Source organism: Notamacropus eugenii, chromosome 5 (genome assembly GCF_028372415.1).
Source record: "Notamacropus eugenii isolate mMacEug1 chromosome 5, mMacEug1.pri_v2, whole genome shotgun sequence".
Taxonomy (NCBI): Eukaryota; Metazoa; Chordata; class Mammalia; order Diprotodontia; family Macropodidae; genus Notamacropus; species Notamacropus eugenii.
The window spans coordinates 416,345,725-416,368,024 of NC_092876.1; the positions used below are offsets into that span (position 1 = coordinate 416,345,725).

Below are 22,300 nucleotides of genomic sequence, written 5' to 3' on the forward strand. Positions count from 1 at the left end.
CTTCTTAGGCCTCTTGACCAAGAAGTTGCAACAGGGAAGCTGAGGCTAAGGGAAGCTATGTCAGGATAATAGCAATCAAGACTTGAGCTGTAGAGAGTAGATCTTGGGAACCTAACTGAATGTCTATATCGCCAAGGCAATATTCACAGCACTGGTGGTGACTATGAATATGCCGGCATAGTTCTCAATTATAAAGTATGAAAGACTCTTGATGTATAAGGCAGAAGAAAAACATTTATTTAGTCACTAGAAAGCCAAATTCCAGAACCAGAAAGCTAAATCTGTCATGGTGACCAAGAAGTTAATAAGCACGGACACTGCAAGGGGCAAAGCCATTCCCAAATTTCCCCCCTTGTACTGGGACCTTCTCACAATCACCAGACTGAGCCTTGCCATGCTGCCTGCATCCTCTCTTCTCTGCCTGAACTGTGCTCATTCACTTCCTCCTCGTTCTGCTCCACCCTTCCTGTTCTGACTGTTCAGCAAGATCCTCTCACCACGTGTGACTTAGACCTCCAGGTGATTCAAGCAGGTCACATGGGCCTATTAATGGATCAGAAAGATCTTTCCATTTAAAGTGCTATTACAATGTCCCACCCAATAGAGTTGCTATGCCCAAAGGGAAGTCCTATGAAGATTCCAGAGGAGAAGAAAAACTTTGGGGGCACAATAATACCAGAGGAATGAGTATCCCAAGGGCCTTAGTATCATTATACTCTAACTTTGTACCCAGTCTTCCTGGGAAGAGTATATATGTATATGGGATAACGTTTTCCATATTTTGAGGGATGATTTTTAGGTACTGTTTCTACTCTGCCAAAGATCTTCACATCTACAGGAAGAAGTTAAGGGGAAGTTCTCTGAGGGGGGGGTGGGGGTGGGTTGAGCTACAATAGTATGAGTTGCTACACAGTATTCCCTAAAAACTGAGGTAATAGTCATCTTTGGGGAGACCCAACCCACAAGTTCAAGTTTAAATGCAAGTTAGTATATAGCATCCAGAAGGAGTGCTACATAAGCAAAACAAGAAACTAGCAAACTGAAAATGGGGAGGAAACACTTATATAAGTTCCCTCATAGGATTTGAGCCCTATAGTTGAAGCATTGCATTTGACCAATGGTTCCCAGTCTGTAAATAATAAATAATGGTGAGAAATTCAAAGAAATTACATAATGTAAAGAAATCCACATGAGAATCCACAAGTGAAAAAACACACTATCTATACACTAAATAACGTTTCATACAAATGCGTTTTACATTTTCAAATGTATGTAGATGTTATTACGATTAATAAAACAAATTCACTTTCAAACATTAGGGAATTCATAGTAGTTTTTTTGGCATTATGTATTCTTCAATTGGGGCAGCTAGGTAGCAGACTAGATAGAGCACTGAGCCTGGAATCAGAAAGACGGGAGTTCAAATATACCCTCAGACACTTACTATCTGTGTGACCCTGGCTAAAACTCTGTTTGCCTTAGTTTTCTTATCTGTAAAATGAGCTGGAGAAAGAAATGGCAAACCACTCCAGTATCTTTGTTAGGAAAACACCAAAAGGGGTCACAAAGTGTCAGACATGGCTGAAAACAACTGGACCGTAATAACAAATTCCTCAATCAACAGATACCGATATTAAAACTGTTACCACCTAGTGTTTGCAAAAAAAATTGACTTTAAAGAAGTTGACATTTGAAAAGTTTGCATACTATCAAAATAGAACCAAGTCATCTAGAACTTACCATTGATCTCTTGTGAATGAAGTAATAAACCGGATTCCAGTAGGGAGTGAAGCCATTTACCACACAGCTAATTGCAGAGTTTAGGTCCCAAAACAGAATGTTTTAAAAATGATGTCTGCTTAATCCAAGTTATTCCTTCTAATGTAGGGGTAGAAAAGTTTCTGTAAAAAATGTCCTGCTGAGTAAGACTTCTTTCTGATATCTTGTTTCTCTTGGTCTCTCAGGTGATGGTTCTGCACTGTAAAAAGAGAATAAAAGGTTATGAAAAATCAAGCTTTTTAACAGTAGTATCTTTTGCTGCTGTGGATGGACGCAGCAAATCTCATTACCATTTCCCATCTAAGTGACACCCTTTGCTCTCCCAAATTGACACAATTCAAGTTCCACTTCCAAAACGGCAGAAGCACCAGATAATCCACCACAAATTACAGAATTTTAGATTGAACCCACTCTAAATTTTTTTTGTCATTGCGCACATATCACTCTGTAAGGCAGAGTGTTAGAATCTGTGAATAAACTTCATTTAGGTCTTTTTTTAAAACCACACAATCTCACTTAGCTAAGAATATAATCAGATGATTTTTTTGGTTCTTTTTAAAAATTTAGTATTCTATTTCCCCCAATTACATGTAAAAACAATTTTCAACATTTATTTTAAAAAATGGTCTTCCAAATTCTCTCCCTCCTTTTCTGTCCCCCTCCTTGAGAAGGCAATTTGATATGTGTTATAGATGCGTAGTCCTACAAAACACATTTCCATATTAGCCATATTGTAAAAGAACATGAGCCAAAATAATAGCCAAGAAAAATAAAGTAAAAAAAGTATGTTTCAATTTGTCTTCACACAACATCAGTTCTTTCTGGGGAAGGATAGCATTTTTCATCATAAATCCTTCCGAGTTGTCTTGGATCATTGTATTGATGAGAATAGCTAAGTCATTCAGAGCTGATCACCTTACAATATTGCTAGTAATGTTTACAATGTTCTCTTGGTCCCACTCATTTTACTTCACATCAATTCGTGCAAGACTTTCCAGGTTTTTCTAAGAGCATGTAACTCACCATTTCTTATAGCACAACATCATTCATCACAATTATATATCACAAGTTATTGAGCCATTCAATTGATGGGAATTCCCTCAATTTCCAATTCTTTGCCCCTAGAAAAGAGCTGTGATAAATATTTGGGTATGGTTCCAAATTGCTTTACATAATGGGTGAATCAGTTCACAATTTCACCAACAGTGCACCGTTTTCCCACTTCTCCTCCAAGATTTGTAATTTCCCTTTTTTGTCCTATTAGCAAATCTAACAGATGTGAGATAGTACCTCAGAAATGTTTTAATTTTAATTTCTTCAGTCAATAGAGCATTTTTTTCCACATGGTTATAGATGGCTTTGATTACTTCATCTGAAAACTGGCTGTTCATATATTTTGATCATTTGTCAGTTGGGGTGTAGCTCTTAGTTCTATAAATTTGACCTGTTTCTCTATACATTTGAAAGATGAGGCCTTTATCAAAGAAACTGCCTCCAAACTTTTTTACAGTTATGATGGCTAACTATATTTCCTTTCATCCTATTTCTCTCCCTGTTTATTCTGTTCTCTCACTCCTTTCACCCTTTCCCTCCATAAGTGTTCTGCTTCGGATTACTGCCTCTCCTAATCCACTCTTCCTTCTATGAGCACCCCTCCCTTTTCTTATCTTTTTCTCTTCCTGTTTTCCTATATGGTAAGATAGATTTCTGTACCCAATGGAGTGTATCAATTCTGAGCTCTTTCATGCTTCTTTTACATGAGACTATTTACCCCATTCTATTTCTCACTTTCCCTTTCTCCCAGTGCATTCCTCTTTCTCACCCCTTAATTTTATTTTTTAAAGATATCATCCTACCATATTCAACTCACACCTGTGCTCTCTGTCTGTATATACTCCTTCTAACTACCCTAGTTATGAGAAAGTACTTATGATTTCATCTTCCCATGTAGGAATATAAACAGTTTAACCTCATTAAGTCCCTTATCATTTCCCTTTCCTGTTCACTTTTTTATGCTCCTCTTGAGTCTTGTATTTGGAAGTCATGTTTTCTACTCAACTCTTCTTTTTATTAGGAATGCTTGGAAGTCCTCTATTTCATTGAATATCTAGGAGCTCTGGAATTAGGCTATAATATTTCTGGGAGTTTTCATTTTGGAATCTCTTTCCTGAAGTAATTGGCACATTCTTTCAATTTCTCTTTTATCCTCTAGTTCTAGACTATCAGAGCAGTTTTCCTTGATAGTTTCTTGAAACATGAGGTACTTGTTTTGATCATGGCTTCTAGGAAGTGTAATGATTTTAAAACTATTGCTCCTGGATCTTTTTTCTTCCCTGGGGGTTAGTTGTTTTTTAATGAGATTTCACAATGTCTTCTGCTTTTTTTTTTTTTTATTCTTTTGGTTTTGTTTGTTTCTTGATGTCTCATAGAGTCATTAGCTTCTATTTGCTCAATTCGAATTTTTAAGGAATTCTTTTCTTCAGTGAATTTTTTCACTTTTCATTTTACCAGTCCTGTTTTTTAAGTTTTCCCTCTTCAGTGAATTTTTGTATACCTTTTTCCATTTGGCCAATTCTGTTTTTCAAGGAATCTTCTCATTGGATTTTTGTTCTTTTACCAAGCTCTTTTTTCATGATTTTCTTGCATCACTCTCTTTCCCTAATTTTTCCTCTACCTCTCTTACTTGATTTTTGAAATCTTTTTGAGCTCTTCCATGGGCTAAGACCAATACATACTTTTCTTTGAGGCTTTAGATGTTGAAGCTTTGAGTTTGTTGTCTTCTGAGTGTGTGTGTGTTTTGACCTTCCTTGTCACCATATAGTAACTTCTACAGTCAGAATTGTTTTCTGTTTGCTCATTTTCCCAGTCTACTTCTTGACTTTTAACTCTTTGCTAAAGTGGGGCTCTACTTCCAGGGTGGAGGGCTGAGCTTCAGGGGCAGTTCTTTCCATAAATATTTTAAGGGATATGTAAGTTTTCAGTTCTTCCAAGGTGGTATGATCTAAGGAGAGGTGTGTTTACTATTTTCTTGGCCTGTGCTCTGATCTGTGAGTGAGCACAGGCACTCTTTTTTGTGCTTAAACTGGGACAAGGTCCCTAATTTGCTACCACTGGCTGCAAGCTTTGACATGCTAGTGTTCTTCCTCAACCTGGAACTGAGACCCAGAACTGCACCCCAAATCTGAGTATGGGCAAAGCAACAGAGTCCTGCTCTCAGTGTCAGCAAAGAGACCCCTGTAATATCCCTCTGCCCACTTACCTTCTGTGGGCTGAGAGCTCTGAAATCAGTTGCTGATTCATTCACTCCTGAAGCCCTGTCCTGACTTTCTGGGGCACAGTCTGCATTGGACTATGCTCCACTCTCATCCTGGTGTGACTGACCTTTCCTGCTGACCTTCTAAGTCATCTTGAGCTGGAAAATTGTTTCACCCCATCCTTTTGTGAGGTCTGCCACTCCAGAATTTGTTTTATGGCATTATTTAAAGATCTTTTGAGGGTTTGGGTTCCATCACTTATTCCACTCTCCATTTTGGACAGTAACAAAAGCAACCTGGGTAGTTTGCATAGGTGTACCAGAAAGAACAGAAGAATAGGAAGAAGCCAGAAAGCCACCCTCTACAATTCCCAAGACTCAGTATGAGGTACTGACACAAGTAGAAAGACTCATATTGACTTTCTAAACACTTGGAGGAAAGGCTAGATGATATTCCATACCAACTCCCCATAAGCTGACCTCAAGTGGAAAAGAGACTGTTTCAAGAGATCTAAGAAGGAGGCATTTTCATTGACAACTGAAGAAATACTTTGGGTGCAGTTTGACTCTGTGGAACTCAGATGTAAAATAATAGAAGGTCTCAAAATTCCAGAGGTACTCCGGGTTTAAATCAATTTCTTGAGACCTAGTCCCCTAAAGAAAAGATAATGACAGTTATTTGTTAGACAAGAGCTAAAGTGGATGGCAGTACCTGTAAAGTAACTATGGAAGATTGTGGATGTCAAAAACATATCATCTGCCAGGAGAGGAGGAAATACTAATGAATCACAAAAGCAGAACTGTTTCTGAAAGAGTTTCATACTGTGTTCAAGGAGAATTCAGAGGAAAGCAATAATACAGAGGCAAATAACTTTTCCCCCCTAGGATTTAAATTTTTCTTGTTATTATGAACTTGATAACATTATCAAACAGGAGTTACTACTCAGCTGGAAGAGTACTAGGGGTACATCACAGAGGATTTTTCCATACTGCTGTTACTCATAAGATCCCATCTAGTGTACTCATCATTGATTACTAGCCAGGCAGACTTGGCTTTTAGAAAGGGTTGTTTACTGATATGGCAGAATAAGAATAGTTTGGACAAAAAAAAAATCACCCTCAAATCTGGGATGCTATCACCCATAAGTCCATACCAAATCATGGGAAATCAGGTTCATACTCAGTGAACATGTGTGACAAAAGAGTAACTCATAGCTCTTCCTAGAGTCCTCAGGAAGTTTACCCAAGGTGTATGCAACTTTTTGCTGGTCCCTAAGGGTTAGGGTCTTTATAAAATCCAGAAGCTACACTTCTTTCTGGTTCAAAGAGCTCAACACCTTCAATGCCTTTAGTTGTCATCTCTCAGCTCAGATTAATTGTTACCAATCCAGTCTCTTCAACGATATGAGCAATGGTAAGGAGGGTGGGGAAGGGAAGTAAGATATCCCTTCTGGGATCACTCCCTAGCACCTTCCCTTCATTCCAGTTGTAAGCACAAGGGTCAAACTCCTTAAGCAACTTCCATAGCTTAACTCTTAAAGCAGTTGTTGGAGTGCTTCTTCTGGAACTACTTTATCTGAGCTCCAGAGTGGTGAGCAACTCTTTTAACAGTGCCAAGACATTTTGATATCTGATTTTATCTGATGATTTGAAGTACTTCATTTCTTCTGAACTTGATTCACTGGACTGTTTGTAACTAGTTTGTCTTTGGTTGGTTGACTGATGTAATAGAGGTGTTTAGCATTTTTCAAACAGTTTACACATTTGATTGATCATTGATTTCATTACTTAATGAAAGAAACTGTCTTACTTGTTAAAGGTAAAATCACAGAAGATCTTGTTACACTAATTCGAGTTGGTAGGTGTGAAACACCCTTCTTACACATGCTAAGTCCATTTTTTTACCCTGTTCTGAGGTTTGGTAGGACACATGATCCTGGGTAGCAAACCTTTATATTTCACCTTTTGGAATAGAGTATTATAAAATACTCTATATATGTATAGATAGCTAACAAACTTTATGTAATCATGACTGCTTTCTTAGTACTTGAACTCTTTTTTTTTTCTGACTGCAACATTTTTTCTTTGTGATCTAGAATCTCGGGACTTTGTGGCATTGTTAGTGCTTTCCAACTGGAGATTTCTTTCAAGGGATAATCAGTGGATTCTTTCTATTTTCAATTTTCCCCTGGGCTCTAGTTTATGATTTCTTGATAATATTATCTGCCAGCTCTTTTAAATTCTTGTTATTGTGGATTTCAGTGATCCTTGGATTATCTCTCGAGTAAGTTTTTTTCAGTGAGATACCTTACATTTCCTTTATTTTTTCAATCTTTAAATTTAATTTTATTTTACTAAAAGCTGTTTCTTTGCCTCATGCTGTTGCTGACTTACATTTGATCCATTCCAATATTTAGAGAGTGTACTACTTGGGTTAAATGTACCATCTTCTGTTCTAAGCTATTAATTTTTTATGTTTATTTTATTTATGCATTTTTATGATTTGTTATTATATTAATGTTCAATTTCTTGCTTAACCTTTCCCTAGGTATTGCTATAGGGCTTATAACCAAAAGATTTTCTTCTCCAAGTCTTAGCTCGTAGTCATTGTTGAATCATTCTTTTCTTTTAGATTTTCTTCAAGCTCTATTCTCAATCTACGACATTTTTCAGTGTCTGGTATCTTCTAGTTATTCATCTCTCTAGGCTCAATAATTGATTTGGGACCTAGTGCCAGGCACAGGCCTGTTTCCTCCTACATTCTTGATTAGGTAGTCAATTCTTGTTTGGGCTGGACCTCACTTTCCTGGGTCCTACTACTGGCTTCAACATCCTTTCGTGTGTCTGTCTGCACTTGGAGTGGTGGCAAGCGTCAGTATCTCTGCTCAGAGCTTTGAAGTTAACTATCTCTGATCAAGACACTAAATGGTCTCTGTCCTTTCAGTCTTCCTGGATCAAGGTGCTGGATGATTTTTTGTGCCTCAACCCATGGTTTCTTAATTTGGGCACTATGTTTCTCTGATTTTCCCAAGGCTTCTTTGTACCAGAGTCTGGGTGGTCCTCTTTATTACCAATTTCAATTTCCCCAAGCAATCCATTTTATTTAAATAATATTTCATTCTTCCTCATTACATATAAAAACACATTTTAACAATCACTTTTTAAAAGTTTTGAGTCCCAAATTCTAACCTTTTCTCTTTTCCCTCCTCATCCCTGACAAACAATCTCTTATTGGTTATACATATGTAATTATGTAAACCATATTTCCATATTAGTGATTTTGTGGAAGAAAATCCAAACAAAAAAAAGAAGAAAAAAAGTGAAAAATGGTATGCTTCAGTCTGTATTCAGATGCCATCAGTTCTTTCTCTGGGAGCAGATAACATTTCTCATCATGAGTCATTTGGGATTGTCTTGGATCATTGTACTGCTGAGAATAGCTAGGTCATTCATGGTTCTTCATTATACAGTATTGCTGCTATTATGTACAATGTTCTCATGGCTCTGCTGACTTCACTCTGTATCAATTCCTATAAATTTTCCCAGGTTTGTTCTTTTTTAAATCATCCTGCTTATCATTTCTTATTATTTAATTCTTTTACAATCATATGCCATAGCTTGTTCCATCATTCCTCAATTGATCTTGGTGGTCTTCTATCCCTCCTTTGGTCATATTTTGTCATGGGGCTAAATGATTTTCTATCTCCCACAAAGTGTCCCTATTCATGATACAAGTATCTTCTGAAACTTTCCCATTCGGGATATTGCATCTCCTATGTCCTCTGAGCCTCTCCAGTTAAGATGCTGTTTCTTCAGTCTGTCTTCCCTAGGGTTTCTCCATTAGGTATCTGGATGATCTCTTTACTGGGTGGCCTCCTTGGTCAGAGTTCTGCCTCAAATGTCCCTATTTATGGTGTTTCCATAAGTTTCCAGGTATTTACCATTTAACCTGTTGGATTTTCTAGTAGGGCTTTTCTTCTAGTATCCAGAGCTCGTGGATGTGCTTTTATTCTATACTGGGATAAACAAAGGATCTTATTGATGTTGCTCTTTGGATTTCTTGCTCATCATTCAATCTGGCGCTCTTTCTATATAATTTATGTAGTAAAAATGAGGGAATTGGGTATTTGTGTCACCTACCACTAGGCTTGATTGCCTCATACAAGTGTAAGAGATGGCAGCATGTGTGCTTAGCACAAAGTACCAAATCAAGGAGTTCTTTTCTAAAATTTTCTGAGGTCATGTCTTGGAAAACTGTCAAATTTTAAAGTACCATGACATCTGTGAAATATGTATATTCCTTTCTATTTCCTTACAGTAACTATCAGTGACCTTTCCTAAAACTATTTAGGTTGCTAATTTCTCTTATATTTACTTTTATCTTAGAGTTGCCTACATCTAAAAGAGGCCACATTAAAGTTCTCCAGTACTGTAGTTCTATGGTGTACATTTTCCTATGGTCTACATTTCAAGCATAACAAATTCTGCTCTAGACCCTCATTTTAATTTTTGAATCTTTATGTTTAAAGTATATTTCTTATAAGTAACGTATTTTTGGATTCAGCTTCGTAATCCATTCTGCTATTGTCTTCCATTCTGTGGTGATCTCAACCCATTCACTTTCATATTCTTCTTAATTATTTATTTCCCTCTATCATATCCTCTAGACAATTTTTCTCTCCTTGCTTCATTTATTAATAAAAAGGCAGTGAAAAAAAGATCAATACTTGTAATTTATAATTCTACTCTATTATCATTCCTCACTTCTCTTTGCCCACTTTCATTTTTCTCTCCTTTTACTTACCACTTTATTTTCTAACCTTCCAAGTAGAAGTTTGTTTTGCTTCTGAACATTCCCTCCCTCTTTCTATCCCTCTCTAAATCCTAATCTCTTTATTTCCCTGTTGAGTTTAATATATTTCAGCACCAAATTCTGTTTTTCAAACTCAGAAGAGTAAGATTAATTTGATTCTCACTCTCAACCTCTTCTCAAGTCCCTCCTTGTTCTCCCTTCTTTGAGATCCATTCAATCCATACTTATCACCCAACAGAGATTTCGATAGCTGTTACCTATCCACTCCCAAGACATTCTCCTTTCTTCAATGAGTTTAGTGTCTGGTTTATTGATGGTCTTTCTCTCTTCCCCAGTCCTTGCTCTCATACTATGGCACTTCAACATACATATTAATACTCCCTCTCAAGCACCCAAACTTCCCAGACTTGACAGAGGGGATGGATTGGGGAGGGTGAACAATAGCTGTCTTCAACTACCTGAAGGTCTGATACATGGAAAAAAAACTTTTAGCCTGCTTTTGCTTGAATGCAAAGGGCAGAATTAGGAGCAATATGAGGCATTGTGACGACTTTGTTTAAAGGAAAAAAAACTGACTAAAAATTAGATCTGTACAGAAATGGAGTGGAATGGACTGCCTTGGAAAATATCTCTTCACTTAAACCTGAGTGACCACCTTTTAAAAATGTTATATAGGAGAATTCCAGTCTAGATAGTTTCTGAGTTTCAACTTTGAAGTTATAGGATTTTGGAGTACACTCTCTATTTGGGATCACACCCAGAATAACACTGAAAATTACACAGATTGGATAGGTCTCTTAGAGAGTGGTCCACTGGGGAGTCTTGATCCTGTGGGCTTGCCTTTGTGTCTTTTACTATAAAAACTGTTCTTTTGTTTGAAGACTTAAGACTGCTCTTAAGAGAGTGCTACACACATCAGGTTTCATTTGGGTAAAAGAAATAAGCCAAAGTATACTTGGACCCTTCATGTCAGGAGAGAAGTGCTGACCCAAGGGTTACAGGTCCAACATGTAGAGAAGGGTTACAGGTCCAACAGGAAGAAAATTCATACTGTGGGAATATAGACTCAAAGCTAGAAATCAATTCTCTCTTTTTCAGATGATTTGGGGTATAGAGAGTGAGCTGCCTGCGGGCAGTGAGTCTTTTGTCTTTCTTTGTAGCCCTTGGGATTAGTTTAGAGCCTGGCACTTATCAGGGACTTAAACAATATTTGTTGACTGACTGACTTGCTCAAGGTCACAGAGGAGGAAAAAGCAAGGATTGACCTACCTAAAACCCACATGTTTTCACTCTAAATCCAACAAAAAATCACAAATATAAATAATTCAGAGCAAACATACATGAATTGATATAGCATGAGAATAAATAACTATTTTATTAATTTACACAGTAACTAGATCTATGATTACGGTAGTAAATTTATATTTCACATGATGGATAGCGAAGCATACTTCCTCTCCTTGGCAGAGATGGAAGAAGGTAAGCAAAAAATAAGGAATACAGTTAGATGAGGCCAGTGTGCCAGATTTGCTAAACTATTCTTTAATACAAGGGAATATTCTACTGGAAATAGGGGAGTGTGGGTGAATAGAGAAATCATTGGGAGGTGATATCAATATTTTAAAAACCATCATCAAAATATTATTCAAAAAAATAAACATAGCTTGGTGCCAGATGATGAAGGGTCTTCAATACTAGGCTGAAGATTCGTATTTTATCCTATAGACAACAAGGAGCCACTGTGTGATCAAAGTCATTTCCCTACTCAAAAGCCTTAGAGTGGTTCCCTGCTATCTAGCAAATAAAATGTCAATTCAACCTATCATTCAAGGTCCTTCATTTGACTCAACACACACACACACACACACACACACAGACACACACAGACACACAGACACACACACACACAGACATACACACACACACACACCCCACAGTGAACCAGTGAACTTCATTATTTCCCTATGCCTTTTTATAGGAAAATCTCCCTTGTCCAGATGCCCCATGCATCACTAACTGCCTACTGGATATTTCAAACTAGATAGACCTCCCAAAGACTTCTCTAACTCAACAAGTCTAAAATAGAACTCTTTATCTTCCTTCTCAACAAGATCCCTCTTTTAAACTTTCAATGTCACCCATGTATAAAATTGCTACCCTTCACAAAACCTTCAAGTCATACTGGATTCCTTATGCTCTCTCACCCCACACATCCCATCAGCTGTCAATTTCCCCTCCACAGCATTTCTCCAAATTATTCCCTTCTCTCTAACCATGCAACCAGCTGATGGCCACCTTAATCCAGGTCATCACCACCTTTGATCTGTGCTACTGCAGTAATTCACCTATTGTTTTCCCTACTTCAAGTCACTCCTGTCCAATCTATCCTCTAGTCAGCTGCCAAAGTGATTTTCTAAAAACACCATTATAACCATGTCACTTCCCCTGTACAATAAAATTCAATGGGTTCCCTATTACTGCTAGGATTAAGTTAAAACTACTTTGTTTGGCACCTAAAGCCTTTTGCATGCTCATTCCAATCTACCTGTCCCATTTTACTATACATAATTACTTCCCTTCAAGAAGGCTACAATGTAGCCAATTTCACAACTTCAAATGATGAAAGATTTAGTAAGCATTTACATGGTCAAAGCATTGTGACAGATACTAAGGATACGAAGGCAAAAATGAAACATTCCCTGCTCTTACGAAGCCTTCATTCTTTTGGTGGAATATAACAGGAACAAAGATAAGTAAATACAAAGAGTTTACACTGTAATACAAAGTAATTTCAGGAAATAAAAGCAAGATAACAGAGTAGAAGGAAGTTGTATACTACTGGTTGTAATCTACACACACACACACAAGAAATTTCACAGGACTGAATCCTACTGGCTTTAATTTAAGAAAAAAAAAAATCACAGTGAATAATTTTGCTAGCCCAGACTAGCATAAGGAAACACAGAGGTCTGTAAACCCTGAGGATGGGTACGGCCAGAAGTACACCACAGAAAACTCTACAGCATCCAGAGAGAGGATGTACATCAGGACAAGTGGAGGACGTGCTGCATACAGGGCTCAGCATGCAGAGTGCAAGAACAGGTGCCTAATGGCAGCTTTGCCACCGACAACCCCATTCCAGGTAACAGATCCTATGGAGAAGGTCCTAGACTGGGTACCAAGGAAGACTCAAATTGCCAACAGCAGAAGAAAGGTGTAGCTCAGACTCCAGGATTAAGTTCTTATTTTTAGCTTCTAGTCCAATCTGAAACCTGCATAAAAATAAGCAGGGAAGGAACCATAAACCAAAGGGAAATTTATAGTTCTACCACTGAATTAGCAGTTTTCTAGCTGACTGAGAGGGACTGAGTCCAACAGCAATTAATTGTTGCTCAGACCCAAACTTTTATAAGACATTTTCAGAGCTCAGAACAAGAGAGAAGCAATCAGACGTTGCTCTGGATCAGACCACTTTTGAAGTACTTGCAGTTTCACTATCTGGACTGGCCGAGATCTTGAAATAATACAACATTCAACTCAATAACCCATGAAAGCAGCAAGAGGACCAGTTCAGACATTCTTTCCAGAAGTACAAAGAGCCTGACTATGATATCAAGCCTGAAGTAAAAAAAAAAATGTAAATTGGAAGAATGAGAAAATAATTTTTAAAAAAGGATCCCACTATAAAGAGCAGTATGGTGACAAGAACATTCAAGACACAGACTCTGAAAAAGTGAATGACTCCAAAAGCCTCCAAATTAGAACTCCTGGAAGAAATAAAGTGAGTATTTTAAAAGAGTTAAAACTTTTTTTGTAAAGGAAATGCTAGAGGGAAAAAAATGGAAAGAAAATGAGAACTATGGGAGAAAGAAAGCATAATATAAGAGATACAAAATCTTGCCAAAGCAACAAGCTTCCTGAAAATTAGATGTCAAGTCGAAGCCTAGTTATTCCATTAGACAACAAGAAATGTTAAAACAAAGCCAAGACTAGAAAAAAAAATAGAAGTATATATGAGATATTTCATAGCAGAAATAACTCCTCTGGAAAACAGATGGAGGAGAAATTTAAGAATGATTGGGCTACTTGAATGCTATAAAACAAAACAAAACAAAACAAAAACCTAGACATAGCATTTTAAAAAATCTTATAAGGAAATTGTCCAGATCCCTTAGAACTTAAGGAGAAAGGAAAGAGGATACTAAGAAAAAATTCCACTGTTCATCTCTTGAAAGAAACTCCCAAAGGAAAACTCCCAGGAACATTATACCTCAAATCCAGAACTTACAGGTCAAAGAAAAAATACTGCAGGAAGCCAGAAAGAAAGAATTCAAGTACTAAGAAGACACATGTAGCTACCATCTAGAGCTAGGAATGCAATCCTCAGTCCAAAAAATTAAGGATAGAGGCATACTAGAGTTCAAGAATTTTCACCTCATGAATTTTCACATCACAGTCTCAGAAACTTTCACCTCATAGACTTTTACCTAAGAAACAGAATGGGGACCAGATAGTTGAGTGGGGGAAAATTGAAAGACCCCCACTGTTTGTAGACATCAGACCTAACAGTGATGATCAGGCACGATCCTGGGTTGCAACTATGGGTGAGGAAGAGTGAGCACTTACTAGACAAGTGTGGGACTGATGGGGTTCAGACTCTGGGAACTTCCTTGAGCTCCCCTGGAATTTCCTCACTGAACCTGGCTTTTCATACTCAGATTGATCTCTTCCTGTATCTCCTCACAGAATCTGGCCTTTCATACACAAATCTGTGATCATTGTCTGTTATCCCTTGATTGCCCTACCTGCTTCCCACCCAAACCCTCCATTGTCTATCTCCTGATAGCCTCCAGGTGTTTCCAGTCTTTGACCCTCCTTGGACTTCTCCTCAAGACCCTTCCTAAACCCCTCCTCCCATCACCCTGGACTACCAGACCACCCCCCCCCCTACACCCCCCCCCCCCCCCCCCCCCCCGCCCCTTGCCCAGATCCCTCCTATACTCTTTTCTGTATTTAAGTCCCACCTTGCCTCCATGAAGGCGCTCAGATGCAATCCAGCTCAGACTCTGTGTAGCTGGGATTGTGTCTGGCCTGCTTGTGACTACAAGTGTTACAAATACTTAGGCTCCTTAAGAGGCAACCCAATTAGGCAAATCCTTAATAAACTTTGTTTTCTTTGGTTCTAAGAAGGCTTGAGTCGAATTCATTCGAGCATGACCCGGACCGTCGGTATTTTGGGGTCCCCAATCACCCCTTAACCTCATCAGGACCATAGGGATGAAGAGCATTTTTGTGACAGCATAGTGGGAGGCCCTAACTGTGGCTTGGGGAAGAAGAGGAGGCCTGACATTAAGCCCCTGGACAAGAAAAAAGCAGGAAGGAGCACCTGAGGTCTGTGGCACCATTACTCACAACTCAGGATTAAAACTTGATTAAAATAATAAACTGTTAAAAATAAAATATCGTAAAAATAAAAATTGGCAAAGAAAGGAGAAAGAACACAACTACAGATAGCTACTATAGCGTAAAAGAAGATCTGGATTCATATTCAGGGGAAGATAGTGAGGTTAAAAAAAAAACCACTCCAACCCAAGAGTAACATCAAATGGTCACAAGCCTCAAAATAATTCTTAGAAGAAATTAAAAAGGACTTCAAAAATGAAGTAAGAGATAAAGGATAAATGGAGGGGGGAAAAGCAATCCAAGAAAATTATGAAAAGAAAATTAATCACTTCGAAAAAGAGATCCAAAAATCTTAAGGAAGAAAACAACTCCTTGTAAACTAGCACTGGGCAAAGGAGAATCAAAAAAGATTATAAAATGAAAAAAATAATAAAACAATATCAATCAGAAGAATAAAAAAATAGAGAATCTGAAACATCTCATTAGAAAAATGATCTGGAGAATGGATCTAGAAGAGATAATATAAGAATTATTGGACTACTTGGAAAGTTATGATAAAAGAAGAATCTTGATGCAATATTACAAGAAATTATTAAGGAAAATCACCCTGAAGTTCTAGAATAAGAGAGTAAAGTAGAAATAGAAAAAAAAATCTACCATTGACCACCTGAAAGAGATCCCAGAAAGAAAACTTACAGGAATGTCATAGTCAAATTTCAAAACTCCCAGGTTAAAGAGAAAATATTTCAAGCAACAAGAAAAAAAACAATCTAAATTCTGCAGAGATAAAATCAAGATTTCACAACATCTAGCAGCTACTGCACTAAAAGACCACAGACAGGTCTTAGAACATTATATTTTGAAGAGCAAAAAACTGAGATCGCCTCCAAGAATAAATTAGGCAGCAAAATTGAACATAATCCTGAATGAAACAAAAGGACATTTAATGAACTGAAAGACTTTCAGGTATTTGTGAGAAAAAACAACAACCCACAATTCAATGGAAATTTTGATATCTACAATTCAGAAGAAATATAAGGAAAACATTAAGGACTAATTATAAGGGACTCATTAAGGTCAAACGGTTTACTTTTTATACATGGAAATGTTACTATTAATATATTTCTTAACAGTCTTGACTTACAGTCAAGTCATTACTAGAATAGTTTGAAAGAGAGGTTGGGATGACTTGAATATGATGGGGTGATTCTAAAAAAAACAAAATTGAGTAGGAAAAGGTAAAAATGTGCAATTATTTCATTCAAATGAGATGTGAAAGGAAGAACTAATACAGAGGAAGCAGTTGGGAGTGGAGGGCTGGCATTGCTCAAACCTTACTTTCCTGTTAAAGAGGGAACATATACATCTAATAGGAAAAAAAAATTGTTGAGAAAACTGGAAAGAAGTCTGACGGAAACTGGGTATAGAGCAATATCTAACACCATTTAACAATGGATGCATGACCTATATATGAAGGGAGATATTACAAGAAAATTAGAAGAATATGCAATATATTACTTAGAATTAGGATAGATAAAAAATTTATGAATGAACTACAAAACAGACAGCAGTGTGAGGTAAAAAATGCATTATTTTGACTACATTCAATTTAAAAGTTTTTATGCAAATAAAAGAAATGTAGACAAGATCAGAAGGAAAACATAATTGGGAAAACATTATTATAGGCAGTTTCTCAGATAAAGGTCTCATAAAAGAACTTTGTCAAATCTATAAGACTCTGAATCATGCCCCAATTGATAAATGGTCAAATGATATGAACAGTTTTCCAATGACAAAATCAAAGCAATTTAGTGATATGAAAAAATGCTTTAAATCACTATGGATTAGAGAAATACAAATTAAAACAACCTTGAGATATCATTTCACACCTACCACATTGTCTAAAATAATTGAATGGGAAAGCAACAAATGTTGGAGGGGATGTCAAAAAATTGGGACACTAATTCATTATTGGTAGAACTGAGAACTGATCCTTTTGGAGAGCAATCTGGAATTATACCCAAAGAGTTATTCAACTGCCTATATCCTTTGACCCAGCAATACCACTACTTGGTCTATTTCCAAAGAGGATCAAGGAAAAATGGAAAGAGCCTATATGTTTTAAAATATTGAGAGCAGATTTCTTTGTGTTGGCAAAGATTTGGAAATTGAGGGAATGCCCATCAATTGGGGAATGGTTGAACAAGTTGTGGTATATGATTTAGATGGAATGCTACTGAGCTACAAGAAATGATGTGTTCATTGATTTTAGAAAAAAATGGATAGACTTGCATGAAATAATGAAGAGCAAAATGAACAGAATCAAGAAAATGTTGTGTACAGTAACAGTAATGTTTTAAAATTGTTGTTTTAAAATAACTTTGAGTGACTAAGTTATTTTGCCTATTTATACCCAATTTAACTACAAAGAATCTATGAATGTAGATGCATCCAGAGAAAGAAATGATAAATACAAGTATGTATAGAATGATTTTACATATATATAATGTGTATATATGTATGTGTATATATATATATATATATATGTGTGTGTGTATGTGTATATATACACACATATTTGTGTGTAATTACAGCCACCTCTTGAGTGAGGAAAAAAAGGAAAAAAAGAAAGTTACATGATAACTTTATTATTATTATATATTTAAAAGGAATAGCAAGTTGACATAATATATTTGCAGTTTCACATGCAATCCTCTTTTTTTATTCTACTACGTTACGGAAATGCTTGTGTTATTTCACAAATTAAAAATTTTTTAAAAAATAATTTATCCAGAAATACTAAGTATAATTCTCCAGGAATGTACAAAATATCGACAGCTCTTGTTTAGGTGACAAAGAAGGAGCGAATGGGAGTGTTGCTCATAAATTGGGGACAGGGCAGTGAGGTGGCACAGTGGCTATAGCACTGGGAAGATATCATCACGATATTCAAATCTGGCCTCAGACACTAGCTGTGGGACCCTAAGCCCTCACTTAACCCAGTTTTCCTCAGTTTCCTCATCTGTAAAATGAGCTAGAGAAGGAAATATCAAAACCATTTCAGTATCTTTACCAAGAAAATTCCAAAATGGGGTCACAGACTATCAGATATGACTGAAATGACCGAACAACAGACATAAATTGGGGAATGACCGAGTAATTTAGGGTTAAGTGTGATAGAATATGATTATGTTTCAAGAAATGATGAAGTGTATGGTTTCAGAGAAACCTAGGAAGACTTGTATGAACTGAAACAGTGATATAAACAGATCCAAGAGAACAGTGTTGTAGAGAAAAACAACTTTGAAAGAACTACAATTCCATGTTACCCACTTCCAGATATAAAGGTAAAAGCTGAGAGTTTATAATTACATATGTGTGTGTATACTTATACATGTATATACATATACACACATACATACACATAAATCTGGGTGGTTTTTTTATGGAAATGGTCAATGTGGAAATTTCTTTTGCCTGACTATAGTAGTGGGAATTTTGTTTTCTTTCATTCTTAAATTAGGGACAATGACTGGCATGTAGTGGTGCTTAATAAACGCTTGTTAGTTGATAGAGCAAGTGCCTTCCTGACCTCCCTATGGGTTTACTGGTTACATTTCTTGCTCAAACATCAAGCCTTAAACCCAATTCACTCTGGAGCTCACAGAGTGGACAAATCCCCACCCACCTAGCACTGAGTGAATGCAATGACTAAATAGTAAATTTTTTACCAGGAACCCCTTTTACCAGGTACCGGGGTCTTCCCCTCCCAGTTTGATTTTTTTTTAACTAAAGGGGCATTCCAGTAGTAACTACTTAAAGAAGCCTATTCATTGAATGGGTGTATCGCACTCAAAGTGAGAATGTGATAAGACCTTAGCCTGAAAGGGCCAGAGTCTCACATTGCATCCTGGGCCATTTCCAGTCCTGATGAATATCAGGCCACTGGATCTAGATGGCTCTTGGAGGAGAAAGTGAGGTTGGTGATCTTGCACAACTCTCCCTCCCTCAAATCAAAGTCAACTGCAAGTCATGTCATCACCTCGATGTCATGGTCCTCTTCGAGAATGAAGGACAAACACAGCAACATGGCAACGATGACGACAAGAAGCCTCCCTGACCACATTTATGTTGACATAATGTCAACATTATTATTTTTTTCTATCCAAGGCTCAGCTTGGATACTTTTTCCCTTATTGCCACAACTATAAATCACCTCCTCTTTGTTTAGCACAATGTCTTACACATGGTAGGCACTTAAACATATTTGTTGAATTTTAACTCATTCATTAAACAGGTTTTCTGAAGTTTAATCAATGATAATGAGTATCTCTTTCACTTAGACGAGCATAATCAAAATCCTACATGATTTAAGGCAATGAGAAATAACTAATATAAGGTCCATCAAACAACGTCTAAAAAAAATCAAAAGGGAGTTTAATGGTCAATAGCTAAAATGCCTCATCTTCCTTTCCAGTCTTATTCCACACTACTCTTCCTTTACATACTCTATGTTCTAGTCAAATTGGCCTGCTTGCTGTTCTCCTTACATGACATTCCATCTCCCACTTCAATGCCTTTGCATTGATTCCTCATCCCATGGAATTCCTTCCTTCCTTGTCTGCTTTCCCATATTACAAATTCTAGATTCTTTTAAAGCATAGCTTAGTGATCCTCCAGTTAGCACTCTCATCCTTGAAATGACTTTAAATAACATCACATATCTATGATATTTATTTATCTGTGCAATTACTTTGCCCATAGAACTAAACTCCTTGAGGTCAGAGACTGCTTTATTTTTGCCCATGTATGCCCTGTGTTCCTGGCACAGTGCCTGAACTTAAGTTTCAAACTCTGAAAATCTGCTAGTGTTTTATAGGTTCAGCAACATTGCTATCTAGGATTATAAACCTGGAAGACAATAACAATCTTAGAAATCCTCCAGGAACCTCCTCAATCTTCTCTTTTCATTCTGCTTTCAGAATGGAATCTTAATACTTCTAATATGCCATCAGTTATGTCTCAGGCTTCTTGTTACAGCGGTAGCCTTCCATTATACATGTTAGGTGCACATTATTTAAGTTACTAAGTAGTTGTGTTTCCTTAAGCCATTCATTCAAAATCTACAAATGTCATAATTCCAAAATACTTCATACTGCTGAACGACCAAGGTGGAGGAAGAGAAGGAAATAATTTAGCTGAAATAGAATGAGCCTTAACACCTAATACAACCTACTCCAAAAACTTTGGAGCTGTTGATCGCATGAACTCTGAGAACTCTGTTTCAGACCAGGCATTCATTACCTTTCAACTTGAGTTAAAGAAAAAGATACAAAAACACAGAGCCAGTCCCTGGAGATAATGCCAAAATGCATGAAATATGTAAGATGGTTCGAAATATCTCACTTAAAAATGCACCATAGAAATCCCATTTTTTCTTACCCCCAACTCCCACACATAAGCACCCCTTGTCTCTATCAGAGCTGCCCCTGAAAAATTCACTCAGCTCCCAATCCCACACAGCACATCCTTGATTCTGGGTTGTGGCAGCTGGTTTGCTTAGTTGTTTTCATTAGCAAGGTGTTCCCACCTAGTCTCACGGGGCGGTGCTCAGGGCTGGGCCGATCATCACCAGGATGTCACTGGGGAGCCCCAGAATGGAACTGGTGGTAGCCGATCTCAGGCTTCATCACTTCTGACCCCACTTCTCCTGAAATCTCCTCCTCTTCCGCCACCCTTTTCATTTCATCTCTTTGTACAAAGCAGAAGACTTCTCTTTTTTTCTATCTTCACCTCCCCCTAATCTGTCCCTCCAGTTTTGGGGTCTTAGAGGAAGCGAAGAGGGGAAGGAGAGGTGAGAACAGAACGAATCGTAGAAACCCAGCGCCAGGGTCTCCTCTTTCTCTAGAAATTACGTCCCCTCCGGTGCCCGCTAGTGAGAATGGAGCCTCCTTCCTCCCCAGGCACTCAGGCAAATGTCTTTTCCTTTTTTCTCCCCTTCCCCCCTCCCCGCACCCGCCTCCATTCATACAACTGGAAGCAGGTGCATCTGAAGAGCTCTTGCATCCCAAACAGCAAACAGAGGAGGCTGCTTCTCTTGCTTACCGCCGGTCCTCCGTACCTCGGATCCCTACCCACGCCGGCAGTCTCACCACCGACCTCCCCTAAAGGCAAGGTCAGAACAGGGAACCAAGGCGAGCGCCCGCAACAGTTCGCCAGCCCCTCTCCAGCCTTACCTATGGGCGCCCGACAATAGCTTCTCTCCTAGCAGCCAAACAGTTTTCGCGTACACCGGCATTTCCTGCTGTCCTGATACTTCCTGGAGTGACTGAGGTGGCAGGCAGGAGCGGCTTCGGCCAGGGTCTGCCTCCTCTCCCCCCTTTCACTTTCATTCTATTTCTGCAGGTCTCGGAAACGTCAACGCCTACCGGAGCCTGCTCAGCCTGGCCTGACTCTTCCTCCTCCTCCCAGCTCACATCGCCCCCAGCACACCACTCGCTAGACTGGCTTGCAAACCAATAGAACCACTGGCTATACAATACAAAGAAGCTCGACTAGTTCTTGTTATTCTCACACAAATTTGTCTGGTTTCCTTCAACACTACCAAAAAAATCCCTACAGTATCGTTTCTCCTGAGCTATACGGAATCGGAAAACAAGTCAGAAGAATACTATTGACATTAAGTCAAACAATTCTCAAAAGAATCGCAGGCTATTATTCATATGAAAGAGTGCTTCGAATCACTAACAGGAAAAATGCAAGCCAAAGCAACTAGGAAGTTTCACTGCATACCCGGAAAACTGACAAAAATGACAAAATGTGAGAGTAGTCTTTGTTGGAGAAGTTGCAGACCAACACATGCATTGTTGATAGAATTGTAAAGTAGGAATTGACTAAAATATTCATATTCTTTGACTCAGAGCTCTTTGGCTAATAATATACCCCACCAAGGGTCAATGACAAAAGATTCATATTCATCAAAAATATTTCATTCATTCCTTTGTTTAAGGCTGAAACTCCCCCCCTCACCCTAGCTGTAAGTACAGGGGCAT

At 37.9% G+C, this 22,300-nt stretch overlaps 1 protein-coding gene across 3 annotated transcripts in view; it reads right to left on the bottom strand.

Annotated features, from left to right (window-relative positions):
• The window catches only part of SLC37A1 (solute carrier family 37 member 1), a 136,009-nt gene extending 114,179 nt beyond the window's left edge, over positions 1–21,830 (bottom strand). For 2 of the 3 annotated variants that reach the window (XM_072614878.1, XM_072614876.1), the window contains exons 1-2: positions 21,485–21,830; positions 1,741–1,978 (exon numbers count right to left, since the gene is read on the bottom strand). In XM_072614878.1, coding sequence (XP_072470979.1) covers positions 1,741–1,796 — 56 coding nt within the window. In that variant the 5' untranslated portion in view covers positions 1,797–1,978; positions 21,485–21,830. Of the gene's footprint in view, positions 1–1,740; positions 1,979–20,838; positions 20,961–21,484 lie in introns of those variants that run through there. The other variant, XM_072614877.1, reaches the window with a different exon arrangement.
• Between the last annotated feature and the right edge of the window lie 470 nt (positions 21,831–22,300).